At 39.8% G+C, this 17,999-nt stretch overlaps 5 protein-coding genes across 9 annotated transcripts in view; 1 reads left to right on the forward strand and 4 right to left on the reverse strand.

The window, feature by feature from the left end:
- LOC137001520 (uncharacterized) overlaps nucleotides 1-3,115 on the reverse strand; it is a 4,358-nt gene extending 1,243 nt beyond the window's left edge. The window contains exons 1-3 of one of the 2 annotated variants that reach the window (XR_010891512.1): nucleotides 2,392-3,115; nucleotides 1,164-1,651; nucleotides 1-693 (exon numbers count right to left, since the gene is read on the reverse strand). The exon at nucleotides 1-693 is cut by the window's left edge and continues 1,243 nt beyond it. Coding sequence is in view for 1 of the 2 variants with exons in the window: in XM_067360548.1 (XP_067216649.1) it covers nucleotides 1,271-1,651; nucleotides 2,392-2,769 (759 nt within the window). In the remaining variant the exon portion in view is untranslated. Of the gene's footprint in view, nucleotides 1,652-2,391 lie in introns of both variants that reach the window. The other variant, XM_067360548.1, reaches the window with a different exon arrangement.
- nuf (rab11 family-interacting protein nuf) overlaps nucleotides 1-6,718 on the reverse strand; it is an 11,406-nt gene extending 4,688 nt beyond the window's left edge. Inside the window, exons 1-4 of the mRNA XM_012368023.2 lie at nucleotides 6,324-6,718; nucleotides 5,092-5,166; nucleotides 4,050-4,088; nucleotides 3,128-3,242 (exon numbers count right to left, since the gene is read on the reverse strand). Coding sequence (XP_012223446.2) covers nucleotides 3,128-3,242; nucleotides 4,050-4,088; nucleotides 5,092-5,166; nucleotides 6,324-6,718 — 624 coding nt within the window. The remainder of the gene's footprint in view (nucleotides 1-3,127; nucleotides 3,243-4,049; nucleotides 4,089-5,091; nucleotides 5,167-6,323) is intronic.
- Nucleotides 6,719-10,918: 4,200 nt separating this feature from the next.
- Nucleotides 10,919-15,165, reverse strand: LOC105672842 (uncharacterized). The gene is made up of 2 exons (XM_012368026.2): nucleotides 14,860-15,165; nucleotides 10,919-13,429 (listed from the first exon to the last, which is right to left on the reverse strand). Exons 1-2 carry the CDS (start codon nucleotides 15,008-15,010, stop codon nucleotides 12,744-12,746), a joined length of 837 nt encoding a protein of 278 aa, XP_012223449.1. The 5' UTR covers nucleotides 15,011-15,165; the 3' UTR covers nucleotides 10,919-12,743.
- Nucleotides 13,214-17,153, forward strand: Tcs5 (TP53 regulating kinase). 4 transcript variants are annotated; one of them, XM_012368029.2, is made up of 7 exons: nucleotides 13,214-13,355; nucleotides 13,462-13,570; nucleotides 13,671-13,887; nucleotides 15,821-16,012; nucleotides 16,078-16,350; nucleotides 16,585-16,660; nucleotides 16,731-17,153. In XM_012368029.2, the coding sequence occupies exons 4-7, from the start codon at nucleotides 15,826-15,828 to the stop codon at nucleotides 16,750-16,752; spliced, it is 558 nt and encodes a 185-aa protein (XP_012223452.2). In that variant the 5' UTR covers nucleotides 13,214-13,355; nucleotides 13,462-13,570; nucleotides 13,671-13,887; nucleotides 15,821-15,825; the 3' UTR covers nucleotides 16,753-17,153. The 4 variants fall into 4 exon arrangements, with proteins under 4 accessions (XP_012223452.2, XP_012223450.2, XP_012223451.2 ...); XM_012368027.2 differs by having other exon boundaries at nucleotides 16,585-17,153; XM_012368028.2 differs by having other exon boundaries at nucleotides 13,720-13,887; nucleotides 16,585-17,153.
- On the reverse strand, nucleotides 16,968-17,953 carry LOC105672846 (GEL complex subunit OPTI). Its single transcript, XM_012368031.2, has 4 exons — nucleotides 17,812-17,953; nucleotides 17,500-17,603; nucleotides 17,252-17,381; nucleotides 16,968-17,179 (listed from the first exon to the last, which is right to left on the reverse strand). Exons 1-4 carry the CDS (start codon nucleotides 17,908-17,910, stop codon nucleotides 17,138-17,140), a joined length of 375 nt encoding a protein of 124 aa, XP_012223454.1. The 5' UTR covers nucleotides 17,911-17,953; the 3' UTR covers nucleotides 16,968-17,137.
- Between the last annotated feature and the right edge of the window lie 46 nt (nucleotides 17,954-17,999).

Here is a 17,999-nt window from a genome sequence, read left to right on the forward strand (position 1 = left end):
TTGTATTCATTTATCACCGCCTTATAATTGTTAATTGAAGTCTGTAATTATTTTACTTACTGTTTAATATCGATATATTCGTTTACAATTTTTATTAATCAATATTATTTCATATGTTTCAAAAGATCTGCAAATTTGATGAATTTTTTGCATTACAGCCGGCAAGTCATAAATTGTTTTCTTCTACATGTGTGAACGGGGAATATTCATTGTCGAGTCATCGTAGGCGTTTCACGTTGATGTCCATCTCTTGTAGGCGTCACAGCCCAAATACGCAATCCATCCTGCGAGTAACAGGAAACTCACAAAGGGCCAAGCTGCCCAGTCGAGCAGACCCAGCAGACCTGCGGATTGCGCCGGACAGTCCATATGTATTATTTCCTTCCGGACTTGCGAAACTACGTCGCAACGCTAAAGTGAATTTGCTGGCGAAGACGTAAATGTGACTTGCGAATTTTGCTGGCAGTCGATTCTTACCGGGATGATTGCGATTCATATTTCTACACGTTGGAATTACGCCAAGCTCTGCGACAAAATCGCGTCCATTAAGTCCGTTGAGTTTCCTCTGTTAATAGTATGTACGTAAATAATTTAAACGATCTTTTTTTACGTGGATACATGCAAACTTGTCAATTTAATTAACAACATCATATTGTACGTTGATAGGCATCTGTTCCTTTCGCACGAAATTATCTGCGAAATATAAAATTTCGCATGAGGTAAAGCGAATTACACAGGATATCCTAGAATAAACCGGAAATACGCACGTCAGGCGTTGAAATCGGCGTAATTTTGATGAGATTAAATCATGTAACATTCTCACTATATTTATTTATAATTACGGGACAATTAACGCGTAAAATTCTTTTTAATTTAATTTAATATCAAATCTTTTTTGTTCCAAAACTTATATTTTTTGTTCTTAAAATTTACTTTGTAAAATTTCTTGTATTATTATTTGATTATTTTAACTTTATGTTTGCAAATATCTTTTTATTACTCAAAATGCCATTAATATTTAATTATTAATTAATATTTCCAACTGTTAAGTGTGTGTTTTATGATTCGTTTAAAAATTTAACTCATCGGAAGTACGCCGATTTAATAGCCTTTTCCATAAACTGTGCGATAAAATAGAAATCTTTCTCATCGAAAGTAATTACTTGTTCTTGTTGATGATTGAGCTGCATTCAATCAAGCATTTCTCCTTATTTTTCTCGATTTCTTCTGTTCGAAGTTTTTCAGATGCTTTCAATTTTTACTTTGTCTTCTACTCATTGCAATTTATTTCGATACTACTGTAACGATCGTAGAATTTTGTAATGTAAGTGCCGGTTCCTACAGCGATATCGAGCTTCTTCATCAACTTGATACTTCTGAATCGCGCGTCCTCGTTCTCGTTACTATCGTCGTAATTATGTAAACACGACAATTCGTCCTCGTTTTCGTCCTCGTTTTCGTCCTCGTTTTCGTCCTCGTTTTCGTCCTTACAATCGTCGTTTTCGTAGACAAGATCGACCAACTTCTTCATCACTATGTCCTCGCCGCGATCTTCGCGAGACAGACTGTCACCTTCGTTCCGTTCGGTGCGTCGGAGAAATTCTGCGGGATAATTCTGAGTCGCGTCGTGCCTCGTCCCCGTCCTCGCGGTCTACACGAGCCGAGAAAGACGTACAGGATCAGGACAGGTTCCTCGGGGAATCGACCGCTTTACGGGCCTCTGTCCCCGTAATTATAGTCCTGTGCATAAGGTGCGCGAAAAAAATGCGACGTTGCGTTATCTGTTTCTCTCTGTCGAGTACGTCGGAAACATGCTAGCTGATAAGAGAAACGGGATTCGCCTACCATTTCGTTCTTTTACAGGGGCGGATTCGTACGGAAATCGTAATTATCAGCGAAACTTAAGGCTCCTGATTCGTCACTACCGTCGCATTGAGTAATGACGTCAGAAATGAGAAATCTTATGATTCATCCTTGCGGAGTCAAAATAAATGAGTGTCTTTCACATGTCACCGACAAAGTATAATATTCGAGTTGGAAGTATTTGTCCGTTTATCTTTCAAAATTCACGGGACGTTGACAGTGGCACAGGATTCTAGATATCAAAGTCAGCATCCGCCCCTGTCCGTAACAAGTAGCATAATTAAGTAGAGTAATTAATTTGGTCTCACAAGTAAGCGTACGAAAAATGTTTACTTCAACTCGCACTAAAAGTCTTCGGTTCGATTATTCATACACGAAGATAATAACGCGACAAACGCGACAAGATTAAAGGTTTCTGAGAATGACTGCAATTATTTTAATTCCACGATATCTTTCAAAATGCGGTAAAATTAATTCCATGCTCTTTACGACAGGTAGATGCGAGATAAAATCGAGAGGAGGGATTACCTGTTGCGGAAACCTGGGCAAGGGCAGCCAAGCGGCAATCTTTCGTCGAGTTTCGCGGGAAAAGCTACGGTAAACGATTCCGATCAAACCGATTACGAGAAGGATGAGGAGAATGATGCTGGGCCACGACCAAACGGACTGGGCCGCGGATTCTTCCTTGACGACGTCGTGTTGGGCGTAATAAGGCGGCGAATAAAACGGATTCGGATAGTGATACGCCGCGTACGGATCGTACGGAGGGAAGCGCGGATAGGAAGGAGGAGGATGAAACGGAAAAGCAGCGGGATGAGGAGCCTGTACCGCGGGATGCTGGGGATTCCTGTCGGGATCTGAACGATGCGCGCCGCTGTAGGACTGTCGGACACGTGTCGCACACATTAGCGATCCTAACGCTCTTCAGCGGATTTCGGAGAATACTTTTGCATCATCAGGTGATAATTTAATTGAGGACAAACAGGTAATTTTAATCGTGGGAATCTTTCCAAACAGGTTAAGCGAAAGAATTGACGCTTCCGCTCCGAAAACTGACGAACGGATTTTTGATTGTTGATGCATATTGATGCTCTGTTCGCGTCGCACTTTGGCTTTTTTACGGTTAAATATTTAAAATAGCAATAATTTGTGGCTTGAAAGAGCAAAAAGCGGAAAATTTATTAACATTCTTAAGACAGGAAGCGCGATTTAAAAGCGAGGAAAAAATTATATGTAGAAAATCGTAATTGTGTAATTCACTCACTTTGTGACTGAGATCCATCACATCTTCTAAAGATACGTCGCTGAACACATCATCTGTAGTATCATAGTTGGAACCCATTCCCGAACCGTTGAAGCTCCCACTACGATAAAGCTGGCTGTAAATATATATCAGAGAACTCCATTAGAATTCCTTGAAGGAATGACCTCTCGAAGTTTTAAACATAAATATTTATGTACAATAATCAAGAGAGGTATTTTAAAATTTATTGAAGAATGAAAGAAAAATCGAAAAATATTGTCCTAATTAAGATATTTTTTTAATTTGTAGAAAGAAAAATTTGTTAGAAACGGGAAAAAATAATTTTCTAATTGGAACACTTCTTTCAAAACAACAATATCTTCCTCTTTCATTATTAATGCGTTATTAATGTTTTCATTCATGAATGGATAAGATACGTAATCCGAGTAACAAATAGCGTGGAAGGAAACGCGAATATTGAGGTATCGCCGAGGCATAGAACATGAATAACGTAACAGAAGCACGCCCACGCTTTAGAAAGTCCGTCGATTCGAGTTCCGTGAAAGGAGCGATTGCGAGGATTATTAACACTGATGCAGAAGCATCATCCTACGGCCGGCGTAAACTCTTTTGTCCGGGTTACTCTTTTCCTCGTGCGTGCGTGGATTAATTAAAACGCGAGAGATAGCAGAAAAAAAGAACTATTTCCGAGGCACACGTACAAAAGCGCCAGACAAACACCGATTTCCTCAAATGCTCACAGTAAAATTTCAACAGCGTTCAAAACTTTAATTAGTATCGTTTAAAAGAATACAAAATTTTATTTTTGACTGAATTTCTCTAGGTGATATTTTTTCTCAAAAATTATTAAATTGTTAAAAACTTATGTGGATTAATTTCAATTTATAGACATTGCTGTATAGATATCAAAGTAGATTCTTACCTCGCTAATGCATTAGTGCTGAGTCTCTTTCTGGTCGAACTGTAAGCAATTATGAAAACATTTTCCTTATCGTTCATATATATTTCAGTATTATTAAAGGATGTTTATTTATAGTTCACTTTCGAGTGAGTTCCATTGCGTTCCCAGCTCATGATCACGTGGCGCTATATTTCACGGCCAATGCAGCTTTGATCATAAGCCAAATCATGGCGTTTATAAACGGAGCCGCGTGCAATTGCGGTATATATACATTAATATGTATGTATACATAAATATTCATAGATATACACATCAATACCGTAAACAACTTTCGATTTTTACCGAGTGGCAGATCACAAGCGTTATTCAACGGAGACAAAGGTTGTTGCTAGATAATGCAATGGAATTACTCTCTTACAATTAAACCCAGTAGGCTAAGCTCGACTAATTACCACTTAACTCTATAAATGGAATATATAAATTATATGTTATATAAATTACATAAATTATCTACATGTCATATTGCTAAGAAAGTATGTGCTTTCTCTTTATGAAATTTTGCGACGTTTCTAACACGTTATAAAATTATAGAAATCTAAGCAGAATATTTCGCTATCATAAAAAAAATGCTATTAATTGAACTCTCTTTCTCTCTCTCTCTCTTGGTTTCAGGCTGATATTTCGATTGTCGTTAACAAGCTGTAATGAGAGAGCAAGAAACGATTGTTTGAGCAACGATGTTCCGTACGAATTCGCTTCCGTTATTCCAGATAGATGGCTGAATAGATACAGGCGCTTCTCAAGAAATTTAACAAGTTCTTTATCTCAATCGGTGCATTAACATGAACCGGTTATTTAACATCTTCAGTCAGTCACTTTCCCACGAGACTTTTTTCGCACGCCGCAACGGCCGGGACACGCGGCGGCATCATCGTCATTGTCTCGTCTCGTCGCGCTTTTTAAGAACTAGCAGCGGAAATTCCCTTTCCGTCGGGAAATTATGCGTATGTACCTACACGACTATCTACACATGTTCTTCATAGAAAACGCATTATTTTCTTACCAAGGAGGCGTTCTTCGCAACGACGTACGCAACCAGGAATGCCTTCCGACAGTGGAGTCCGGACTTCTTGGATTTCTACAAAATCAGAGTACAGCAATGTAATAACGAGTGCTGCGACGTCACTCTGTGGAATTTTTTTGCGACGCAAGCTATATATTCGCAATTCGAAGTTACGCAAGACTATTTCAAAATAAGCACAGGATGATTGATAACCGTCGTAAGAGGAAAGGTAAATTGCTTGTGTAATATTTTACTACATTGAGATTCATATATTATATATAACACCTAACATATTTAATTTATTACACGATTTATTTAGTCAGAGATAAAGATTCTTCTGAAATATTGTTGAGGGAGCTTTTTACAATAAATTATTTCTTTTTTACTTGGCATTTTAAAATAATACAGAATATATTATGTGGCAATCAGAAACAGCTTGTAACTGTTGTAAGTTAAAGTGTAAAAGCTTGTGTTACAAAAAAGCGCAATGTAATAACAAATCACGTCACTATCAAGAATCCTTTATCGCATAACACAAGCAAAGCAGCTTTTAAAAATACATTTCCATTATTATGTAACTCGTGTGACTCGCGCACACACAGATGGCAAGTCAGCCGGTATTGTTCCAAGGTAATAGACATTGTATGCAGCATTGCTCTTACGTAAACTCATCCACCGTGATATGCATTCGGGTCTGTTTCGGATTATACTAGATTTTAACGTTTTCACGTTTCTGCGTATACATTCAGCTTAGGAAATAACCCGCTACATTCCGCGACTAATGTTACGTATCGAGCGAATAACGGCAGGAAGCAATTGACATAATAAAAGGCCAAGCTTTGCCTACATTAAAGTTGTATATATATATAAAACGATTCCTCATATATTCAAATATTCCAATATTCTAACATCATTGCAATCCCGTTTTAACACACAGATATTCTCATCAAGAAATTTAAATAACTTAAAATAGAAAAAAATGAATAAATGAAAGAAAATATCAAAAAGTAGCAAAACTCAATCTGCCACTTTTTGATAATTATAATTAAATTATATTTTTAGATCATTTCTTTCTCAAATTCTATTAAAATCATTTTCTTTTTCAACACCAGATTATTTGTGACACTACATTTATTAATTTTTTATTAAAATTTTTATCTTATTGATTAAAATTACGTTCGATTTCGTCATAACACAATCTTGGATCTTTTGCAGAGCATCGTTGAACCTACCTGTGAGAACCGGTACCAGTCGGCGAGGGTGCCGAGCTACTGCCGCCCGGCGACTCTGGACCGTCGTCGCCGACGAAATCACCTTCTACGGAGCCGAAGCCCTCGTAGCTCTCCTCGTCGTGGCACCCAATCTTGATGGTGGCAGTGCCAGTGGTCGCGGCTTGATGATCCGGGCTCGCGGAGTAGCGTTCGGAGTCCGATATATTTGAGCTGACAAGATTGTGCAGGTCGACCGACATCGACAATGACGGCGGTCCGCTTTGGTTCCACTCCTGGCCGACGACAACCCCGTTCGTCGTCGCGCGGTCGTCGTTATTGCGCGATGCCACACCGTCGATCGCGCCGCCGTTAGCGGTGGATGTAACGTTCGCGCTGGACGTGCGGGAACTCACCATCCTTCGTCACCCGGGGCCGTCACTCGGGCCCCTGCGAGGAGTCCGCGCGACGCGACGCAACGTGGAGCACGCGCCGACGTAAAGGACGCTCTCATCCGCCGCCTCGCTTCTCCCTGAAACACCACGTCGTGAGTCAGACCCGAGGTATGCCAGGAGCGCGGTCTGCTTCGAGACCAACTAGCGGTGCAACATGAGAGAGAAAGAGAAAGGGACAGAAAGAGACGAGTCGAGTCGAGTCGAGTCGTTGCCCGCGAAGAGCTTCTCCTCCCTCGTCCTCCGACCAGGAGTCGGGGTCGAGGTGAACTTGTACACGCAATCCTTTTTACATACAATTTGTTTCGAGGAAAACGACGCGTCGAGTTCTGTCCCTTATTCAAATAAACAAAGAGCAGAAGCGAAAGATACTCGGAAGATCTTATTCTATATATTTTACATAACACGTTCATTGCATTAAACACGTTAATTAATTCCAGAAAGTGCGCAGCGCAGGAACAACGCAATTCAATTTTGAAATAAAAAATTCTAGGCGATTCAAAGGAAGTTATAAGATATCTGGATTCTTTTTCCCATGGCTTCTTTTGCTTTATAATGCTGATATCGATTGATAAACGTTTGTTATATGCTAACAAGATAATGCACCCGTGCAGAACGGAAGGATGGCGAGTAATGGCGAGATTTCACGATATCTCAGTAAACGTCGCATTTACAGTTCGACGTAATGCGGAAATAAATCACGCAAAAAGATAAAAACCTGTGCATAAAGTAAGTATCTAAGAAAATACTTTTTTTGCATTATTTGATTAATCCTTGAGAAATTAAAAACTACATCAATTTTTTCTCAGTTACATATTTTATAAATTTTCCCAAAAATGATCATTAATAATTTATGAATTGCAGAAGATCTAAATCGCCACCATTCGTTCGTCAAATTTAAGAGACCTGACCTGTTTCATGTTCTTTCTCGCACAATGCTTGCTGATCCATCGACTAGCAAATGATTCAATCGTTATACTAATGAGGCAATGCAACTCCGTAACTGATTGGAAATGACGGCGATATCTCGTGATATCTCTCAGAGCATATTAAACGTGCACATTCTAGAGACGCGGAGTAGGAGAAAAGCGTGAGAACTGCAGACGGCGCTGTCACGGTACAGTGAGTGGCAAACCCGCGAGAATCGCGCCGAAGGAGAGAATTACTCGTTTCGATGAATTATTTACGATATCCCACGTTATTACGCGGTTGGGAAATATTTACTCGTCTCTCCATACCGTTCCGCGTGACTCACGACTTCATTGAGCTTCGAAACATCAGAGAGAGTAAACACCGTTATTTAGCCGAGGCAACTTTCGACAGGTAGGAGCATTCGTGCAGTAAACGTATGCGAATCCTCGTTAAAATTGAAAGACGCGGTAGGTACAAACACGTCTCTTATCGAAATCGTTAAGAAATCGTGATGCGACGCGTTTGTGATGTCTTTAGACACATTAGTCAGAGAAACAAAACGGTTCTTACTGTTTGACGCAAAACCGGTATCAGTGAATCAGTGATACGAAACAACAAAGAAAGAATTTTCGCTTATCGTTATTCTAAAGAGAATAATGACAAGCGTGAATAAAGGTCAGATGTATAGGATGTCTGAAAATGATTATAAATATCTTAATTTTCATGATTCTTTGATTAAATTTTAAGAAAATTCAATTTTTCTTTTTATTAAACAAGATTTTACGATTAAAAATGAAAACTATTTGAAAACTAAATTTGTATTGTGAGAGTCTTTAAATAACAAAAACTTGAAAAACTCAAAAATTTTAATATTTTACTTTCTCAAGAATTTATCCTGCAGTTCAAGTAAAAACGTCAAGTAGATATTAATATTAAATAAAATACGAAAAAAGCGCAACAGATAATGGCTTTACTATTATTGTTTTCAAAGAAAAAATCAAACTGTCAGTAGCTGTCATTAAAAATTATGATTTCAGAGTAGCCTGTGGAATGTCAAAGATAAAAGTTATAATGCTCTGGCGATGCAGCAATATGGATGATGGAAGCTTCGGCAGATTACCTTATCGATTGGTAAAACGGTACCACGTGCGTGACTTATAATGCATCTGCCATAAAAAGCGTCCACTAAGTTCAAAAGACTTTTTAATGTTATAATTATGTTATCACAACACCAACTTGTACAGCATGGAGAAATATTTCTCTAGATCTCTGTTTCTCGAAATGCACTTGTCTATAATTATCGATATAGTATAGTGTGTCATCTATCACAAGAGGCACTATGTTTGACTAATTGTAAGTTCGAATTTGACTACTTGTGAACTTTAGGAATTTTTATGTTCTGACAAAAAGATAAGAAACTATATTCTTTTCTCATCTTCTTCTTTCTTCTCAAAAACTTATATATTTAAATTATTTCAGTTAATGTTTAAAATGTATTTTAAATATTCATATATCCATAGCTGTATAAATATTTTAATTGTCTAAAAAATTATTATAGGTTTTGTAACAAACAAATTATTTATTTTTGAAAAAAATTTATAAAATTATACAAAATGCGTTTAGTTCTGTATATATGTATCTTATCTATCTGAAATAATAAAAATATGTTTCTAAAAAGATTTCAGAGTAAGATGTCTGGCAAAAGAAAATATAATATTAAAAGGAACGAATCATATTTAATGAAGATCAATCGAATTGACGTCAAAAAATGTCTCTAATCGAGGACGTTGACGCTGAGGAACGAGGATAATCAAAAATGAAAGACCGAGTCGTGCGATTGTTATAAAAGTATTATTCATAACAATTAATCAAAGGTGCGGCAAGAGAGGACAACGTGATGTCGTCGCATTACAACAATCATGGATTGGAAATCGAAATCGGATCAAGGGGATTCGCGCATCATGCGTAACGCCGCGTATTACGGTATGCATATTATACATTTATTTCCACAAAAATATATCGGATTACTGACTAGAAATCAATTGCGTACTGTGTACATTCGCTCTCTAAATACTTTATTTGTATATTTACATACAGTAGTCGCTTCGTAAACTCCAAGTCGATATCTAATGCAAAAATAAGTGATGACCTAATTCAGAGTATTTAAAAAAAGTTATGACTTGACTCAGAATATTGAGCGAAAAATAGTTATACATAATTCCGTGACGGAAAACTGTATATTTTAACAAATGCTAAGCATTAGGTCTTATTTATCAAGAAAATTCAAGTCAACAGCTCACTTTCTTTGTCGATTTAGTTTTCACAGTTTTAAGCTAAACTCATTTGGAATTATTATTTAATTAATTAACTCATTTCTGCTTAAATCCTTGAATATTTTAATGATTAAGTTTATATAATTTTCTCAAGACCACTGCTTAATTGGAATTAACTCACTTTCACCTTTAATATTAATAACGCAAAAAAAAGCAACAAGTAATTTATCAAATAAAATTAGTAACCAAAGGCATGCGCCTCTTATGTTAGTAAAAACATGCAAATTCTTCCTGGCGCTCAAAGGATTAACGCCTGCCTGATTTATACACGTCGGTTCACGCTGTTGTTCAACTTGACACGCGGTGAGATCGGCCTACAATCTCGCACCGTAATCTCGCTTAGCATTTATTACGAGCCACGGTCGGGCTATTTACCAAAGCACGCGTCGAGAGAGGACCAGCGTTTCGGTCTCCAGGCACTTGTCACTCGGAACGGTATGCGTAGACGCGTTTCAAATCACGGAGCCGGGATTCCAGTCCGTCTATTTGGAGCGAGCTCAAAAGCGCGAACGGGGGAATATATTTAACGTACGTAAGAATTTTTTTTTTCTCGATATTTTCAACCTTTATTCTAAAGATGCATGGATGGTTCGGGATTCACGTCCTACTTTGTTTTTGACAGAATAAATCTTGTCTGAAACAAATCAACTCTCTAAATATATTCTGGTTTTCTTTGGTCGTTTTTGAGAAACTTTCATGATATTAACTTTGAAATTACGGTTTGCTTTTATTGGTCCAACCAGGTTTTTTTTTACTTCACGCTCTTTGCAAAGTAAAAATTCCTAGTTTCTTGTATGTTACATATTTCTAATGTAAAGTAACTTTCGCCAATTAAAAATACGTTTCAAACCTCTATTCACGAATTACTTCACGAATTATTTCACATTTAGTGATCAAATAATGTAGTAAAAATAAGACAATATATAAAATTTCCTTTTATTTTAATAAAGGATACAATATTAAATTGCTTTTTTTATTAAAATAATATATTTCTAATATATGCCGGCTTTTTTTCAGGCCTCACAATGGACATATTCACGAAACAAACACAGTTAAAAAATTAAACGCTAGACTAGACTGAGCGAGCACGCTCTATTTCCAAACGGGACACGCTCGTATTGCACGCACGCAAAATTAACGACTCCTCAAGGATACATGTGCATGTATATTACAGAAAGCAATATTGTTATTAGGACGATCACAGAGGTTTGTACAGTGGAATTTACAGTAACAGCGCGAAGCGTCGTTAAATACACATTCTCATTTGTTCGTACATTCACGCGACGTCAACGGAAGAGAGCAACAGATCTTTAAAACGTGTCTCTTTCTCTCGTCAGCAGTAAAGTCGGCTTTTCAGACATAACAATTTTCATTGTTAACGGCACATTTTTTTACTAACGTAAGGCAAATTTTTTTAAACAAGAATATTCAGACGTTAATAATTCACGATTCAAGATAAAATATTTTTTGTGAACTAGACTTCCTTCAAAGAGCAAAACTATGTTCTTATTTTAATATAAATGGAGTTGATTTTAGGTCAATTGCAAAAATAATGTCAAAGACTGGAGAATCGATTTCTTTTGTCAAGATAAAATCGTCCAACTGATCAAAGGATTCTCCATTGCGGGTCATCATTTACGGTAGTAGGTCGCCCTGTCTAAGCGGCTTTTAGTTCTCCGGAAGCGCTCGGGAGAAATTCTTGGTAATTGACTCACCTTATGCCGATCGTGGTGCAGCACAACACAACAGTGGGAACGACAGGAGAGCGGTGTGTAAAGAGCCGCAATAACTCTAACACCTGTGTCCATGCACGACAGCGGCCGACGACACGACGAACGGCAAGGCGACACGACGACGTGACGCTGTTCGAGAACGGGGAAATAACGAAGGAGAGAAGCGGGACCAACGCGCGGCGGACAGGTAACCGAGGAACACGCTCGATCGGGATAACGGTGCGATCGGCGGCGAACTGAACGTAAGCACACGGACGCGGAGTCGCGACGCGAAAGCGAAGGAAACGCGATCGGACTCCGATTGGAGCCACGGTGGGCACGCATGCGCGGTTCCGCGAAATGTTGTGCACCAGCAGCTGAATGTGTAGGTACGGATGGACGAGGTGAGTACACGGAGGCGCGTACAGGTGTGCGTCACGGTCGTACCTGCAGGTACGAGAAAGCACCAGTGTCGCTCAACCGTGTCGCCGCGTCGCCGGCCGATCACTCGGTGGGAGTCAATGCGAGCGTGCGCATTTGATACAGAGGCGACCCGTGTTGCTGACCTACCTGGAGGAACCATGACCTGTACAGATTTAGGCACAGGTATACATCCCTATTGGATCGAGATAACGAAGGATTTATGACAATAGCAATCTTCTCCAGAATTTTTTTCTTTAGATAACTGGAAAGATTTTCGTTTCTTCTACTTGAAAGAAAAACGATATACCTGTAACTTTACCACTTCCGATCGAATATATCGAAAAGAACCAGTTGTCTATTTTGTGCTGCTTATTTTTTTGTAGCTCATAATAACCGCGACGTTGAGCTCTATATATATATTTTTTTTTATTTTTATCAATCGGTTTTGTATGGAAAAAATAAATAATAAACGACTTTTACAGATCGTATTCAGAATCGTTCTTTGAAAAATAGAGATTCCTTATTCATAAATAAAGATTCTTTATTTTTCGAAAAACGGCTTTTGAATACTAAAAGAACCCGTTTAACGCGATAATTAAGTCTAAAAGATAGTTAAGTATTCGCCGTCTGTTCGCCGTCAGAAGATTTTTTGTAGACCTCCTTGTAAACGAGCTCCTGCATCTGCATCCTGAGCAGCATCCTACGATCGGCCGGCAGTGTCCTGATATGCGGCAGCAGGCTCATCAGGAAATAGTAGTTGTCGTCGAAGCGATTGCCCTCAAGCGGATCGACACCTACGTGGCCAACACCGGTGTCGCTGTCACTCATGAGGACCTGCTCGGGCGAGATGTTTTGCAGCATCATTTCGTTCTCCGCCAGATTGTCAGTGACGCCCTGGAACTCCAGATTGTCGAAGCTCTCCTCAGGCTCGCGTTTCACATCCACCGTGCCGCGCCGGCCGTCGCTGCCGTCTAGTTGATGGTGAACGCTACCGTCGCCGGCCATCGACAACAGATGATCGGCGATCGTGTCGCGATCGTCGAGGCCGCCATCGATGTCAGACATCGGCGCGCCGTTCTCCACCTCGTTCTCGCTCGGGTCATCCTCCGTCTTGGCGACGCTACGTTCCCAGATTGGCGGCCGTGGAAGCATCTGCTCCTTCAGGAACTGCAGGCTTTTGAAGTGGATCCATACCGGTCGGATCCGGTGGAACTTGCTTTTACGGTATACCTGATCCTTTTTCAATTCGGCGCGAAACGTGTCGCGCAAGCCTTTCCACTTTGCTTTTAGCATCGGCTCTGCAAGCAGATAACAAAAGATCGTTTTGCAGATGTGATAGCGGATCTAGAAACTCGTCGACGCTCTAAATCCGGATGTGAATCGATGATGCACGTATACATTCCAATGCAATGCAGGGAGATAAAAATATTCTGCGTGGTGTAAATATATATGTCACATTTTATTAAATTATTTTTATTGATTTGACTGTATTAATTTAATATTCGAATTGGAAAATATTAATAGAATGTATGTTTCTAGGTTTCTGCAAAAAACCCACTGTGGATATATGTTTTTATTGATACCGTAGGGATCTGATAACACGCGAGATTATTGACTGCATTCGCGCGCGCGCATCCGCGCATGTGTGCGGCCCCGAGCGAGTGCTTGCGTGCGTACAAGTTGAAATTTGGATCAAGGTTATGATCGAGATATGACGAAGGATTACAATCTACTGTACAAGATCAGAAAATTGCAGGTAAAAAGATTACGATTGATATATCGATACAGTGATCGTGATCGATACATTAATACAGTCATAAAACATTTAAGCCGGTTCATGCGAAAAGTGAGGTTAGATTTGCTGTTGTAAATAACAGTACGTGACAGAGTAATATAAATTGTCTTTAGAATAATATGTGAAATAATTGAAATTCAGTGAAAAAATTGAGATAAGCCCACAATGTTTAAAAACAAAACTTTAAATTGCATTATAAAATACAAAGAATTATATACAATGTGTGTGTCAAAGCATATGAAAAAATGACGTCTTAAACGTCTTTCAGATGTTTTTAAGACTGTTGCCTAGGTATTCATTCATAAAGGAATCACAAGGAGAATCATTCTTTTTTTTGTAAAATATAATGTTATTTGATTAATTGCAAAAGTTGCAAGATAGGGAGGTATATAATTTGAAGGGGCTATTACTAGATTTTTTATTCAATCTGTGATTTTTTTTCTATCAACGTTCTCGGATTGCTTAAAGTTCTAAAGTTGCATTGAGAAATTCTTCATGAAATAAATGTAAAGTAAATGTAAAATATTTCGTTCGAAGAGAAATTATGACGTTTATAGAAATTAATAAATTAATTTTCAGTGTTTTTGAATAATCAAGGATTTTAGAATGACATTTTAGTTGTGACATGAACAGCTGATTAAATTGATAAATATTCCGTAATAGAGTTTCATAAATCCACTAAGAAGCAGTTCATTCTGATTTTATAAGACATCGGCCTTATCTCGGTTAAACTCGATATCACGATATTCCGGTCATGCCGCACGAGTCGCTCTTATCCTTGCGGAAGGAGAGAACAATCGCGCGAATAAGTCGACGCATGGGCGAAAGACGCGGGCGCCTGGGCGGCGCGTTGCGTCGCGTCGCGCGTGCGAGCAGACCGCATTGCGTTCGCTAATTACGCTTTCCAGCAGCCGGGGGTGAAAGAACACGTACTGGGAAGATTGAATATCGCCGCGATCTCCATCCAGACGCGGTTGGTCACCTCACGATTGTGATAAGAGATGTGCCTTTGGTTCCAGAGCGCCGGCCGCTTGTACACCTCGGCGATCAGCCGATTCGCGTCCATCTTCACCTCGTCCCGCATGCTTCCGCTTTGCGCGCGGTATCCCGGCGCTCGCGAAACCCCGGGACGGCGAGGTACTCTACGACGGCGGTGAATGATAGCGGACCGACGGGAGCAGAGTACGGGCGAATACTAGCGCCGGGATAGCGATTAGCGCGCAGGACGCCGGCGGGTAACGATCGATTCGCGTTTCGCCCTCGTCTCGCCTCGCTAGCGCTAGCAACCGCGCTCTCCCGAGTACCTTTTACCCTCGCCGCCCTCGCCCTCATCCCTCGGCCGCGTCCGCGCCCTTAATATTTCGCCTCGCCTCGCCTCGCCTCGCCTCGCGCAAGCGAGTCTCGGATTCCGGCGGCCGAAACCGCCGGAGATCTCGTTCCGTTCGCTCTTCGTCCTGCCGTTCGTTCGTACGAACATCGACAAGATACGCTGATTCAGCGCAAATTGAGGACGCGATAAATTCGCGCGTTTAATTCTTCCAGACATATACATGCGTCAGGCGACGTTCGCTGGAAAAATCTCGAGCTGTTGCTTTGTTTACTTAGCCTTATCGCCAAAGTTCGTTTTATAAATAACGATAGATGCATCCCGCGAAACCAACGCGCGAATACATTTGCGCATTCGACCACCGACATGCGCATGCATTTTACGGCGTTCGCGATATCGCAGGATTTCACCACCTCCCTCCCCTCCCCCGCGCGAGTAAAAGTCCTGAAACTCGTCACTTTATTCCGCTTCATCCTTTTATTGAGAACTCGCTTTCAATAAAGACAAGATTAAAATACTTGCAATGATACTGTAATACAATCATCTTGACTCGCTTGTAATCCGCAGCGATAATGGAAGATATGGAACTGATAGCGCAAGGAGCGGAGGCGCGTCTGTATAAAGGACTCTACTTGGGGAAGGCGACCTTGATGAAGGAGAGATTCGTCAAGAACTATCGACATTCGGAATTAGACACGCGCCTCACCAAGGATCGCATCCGGGCCGAGACCCGTGCCATTATTCGGGCAAAAGCCGCAGGTAAAATTGCGCGCGCATCTCCGCGTTCAAGAGAGAGAGAGTTCATGTTTATTTTATTTTCAAAGGTATACCGACGCCAGCCCTGTACCTGGTGGACTCGTACCGACGCAGGATCTATATGGAATACGTGGAGAACGCCACGATATTGAAACAATTTATAGACGACAATATTGCGGGAAAAACGGATGTGGATCACCTGTTGGATTTCATAGGACGCGGATTGGGCACGCTCATAGCTAGAATGCACTCCAAGGATATCATTCACGGCGATCTGACCACGTCGAATATACTGCTCAAGAACGATTGGAATGAGCCGCCTTGCGATAATCAGTCCGAACGTAGGCAAACAAATCCTTCGCAATGACGAATTTCGAATATTTCGAATTAAACGTTTACAATAAATGAAAACTTTCGTTTATCATATTTATTATATGTATTGATGTGCGTCTGAGATGAATAGTTATCGATAACGTTGTTGTCAAAGCATCACAATATTTTTCTATTTGTTACAAACGATTCTGTTGTACTTTTGTTATTTTCGTATACTGTAATATTTTTTTCTTTTGTTGTAGCCGAGACACACTTTGTAATGATAGACTTTGGACTAGCACGAGTGGATTCCACGCTGGAAGATAAAGCGGTTGATTTGTACGTTCTTGAGCGATCGCTGCTTAGCGCACATTCCGAAGTGACAACGCTATTCTCCCGTATTTTTCAGTCTTATCGACAACAGTATCTGAGCAAACAACAATGCACCCAAGTACTCGCTAAATATAGACAGGTACAGGCGCGAGGACGTAAACGCTTGATGGTCGGTTAAGAAAAGCGAAGGATTTTCAAAGATTGCGATTGCAGTTCAATAGATGTAAACTATACATAAATATATGCGAACAGGAATGAAATGTATTGATTGCAAACTGAATGGTTGATTAGGATAAGATTAAAGTACATAATATGAGAAGGTAAGAAGATCTTTATACAGATAAATTATATTTGTATGTAACAATATGTAAGAAATCCAAGTATATATATGCAAGGGAGTAAGTTTACATACGTATGAGTTTGGCAACGGCAATCGATCTGTATGAAAGGCTATTGCTCTTTGAATCCAAGGTTTGTAATAAATCAGTCATAATGTAAACCGGAGTATATAATAATCCAAGTCACCTACAAATAACAGCATATATTTAATGCGATGCGCTTGACAATAATATTGATTCTGCTGTGTTTCAAACTTACCAAAAAACCAGCAAAGGACGTCATAAATCCTTCCTTCGTCAATTCCCACATACCACCAAATTCTTCCTCATCGATTTGTTGGAAACTGCTAAAGTATAAATATGTAATTCCCGCGTTTACTACTACAAATCTGAAATGCAGAAATCATAACAGTGTACTCGGGAGTATTAACAGTATGTTATTTTAAAAGTATGTCATTAGTAAAAATGATTTAGTATGCAAAAACCAACAGACGTTTGTCTACTCACAACAATAGAGCTATAAAACCTTTTAAAGGTATAAGGCCCCATCCTATACCGACAATAATACCGATCGCTTGTCTTGCCCAATATATTACATCAAGAAATTCTTCCTGCAACGCAAGACAATTAAAAATAAGTAAAGATATTAGGCAAAGGTAAGTTTTTTTATTTCATGTTTAATGTGGCGTCAACCTCGTAAAATTTATGGAGGTGTTTTTGATATTGTTACATCCCTTCCTGAAACTGTGTCTATATATCTTTGTTTATTAATTTCAAGTAGAAAACGAAGGCGATTAAAGGATTCTTGGTTATGTTTACCTTGTCCGGCCATTCGGAGTTCGCCGTGATCGCACGTGTCCATACGCTAACCTCGCACTTGCCGCCATTCCCATTTTTCTCCGTCTTCGTACGCGACATCGCAACACGCGTGTCTCGGAAAGCCCACGATTTCTATGCGAATGTGGCACTGACTACACGATCATCACCACGTCAGCGAGTACAACTTG

Source organism: Linepithema humile, chromosome 1 (assembly GCF_040581485.1).
Source record: "Linepithema humile isolate Giens D197 chromosome 1, Lhum_UNIL_v1.0, whole genome shotgun sequence".
Classification (NCBI taxonomy): domain Eukaryota; kingdom Metazoa; phylum Arthropoda; class Insecta; order Hymenoptera; family Formicidae; genus Linepithema; species Linepithema humile.

Excerpts from the sequence above, each read along its gene's own strand:
- LOC105672842 (XM_012368026.2), bottom strand. The coding sequence starts at position 15,010 with ATGCGGGACGAGGTGAAGATGGACGCGAATCGGCTGATCGCCGAGGTG. Across the intron at positions 13,430-14,859 it reads GGCGATATTCAATCTTCCCA|AGCCGATGCTAAAAGCAAAG; the intron begins GTACGTGTTCTT and ends ATCTGCTTGCAG.
- Tcs5 (XM_012368027.2), top strand. The coding sequence starts at position 15,826 with ATGGAAGATATGGAACTGATAGCGCAAGGAGCGGAGGCGCGTCTGTAT. Across the intron at positions 16,013-16,077 it reads TATTCGGGCAAAAGCCGCAG|GTATACCGACGCCAGCCCTG; the intron begins GTAAAATTGCGC and ends TTATTTTCAAAG. Across the intron at positions 16,351-16,584 it reads TTGCGATAATCAGTCCGAAC|CCGAGACACACTTTGTAATG; the intron begins GTAGGCAAACAA and ends CTTTTGTTGTAG.
- LOC105672846 (XM_012368031.2), bottom strand. The coding sequence starts at position 17,910 with ATGTCGCGTACGAAGACGGAGAAAAATGGGAATGGCGGCAAGTGCGAG. Across the intron at positions 17,604-17,811 it reads ACTCCGAATGGCCGGACAAG|GAAGAATTTCTTGATGTAAT; the intron begins GTAAACATAACC and ends CTTGCGTTGCAG. Across the intron at positions 17,180-17,251 it reads CGTCCTTTGCTGGTTTTTTG|GTGACTTGGATTATTATATA; the intron begins GTAAGTTTGAAA and ends TGTTATTTGTAG.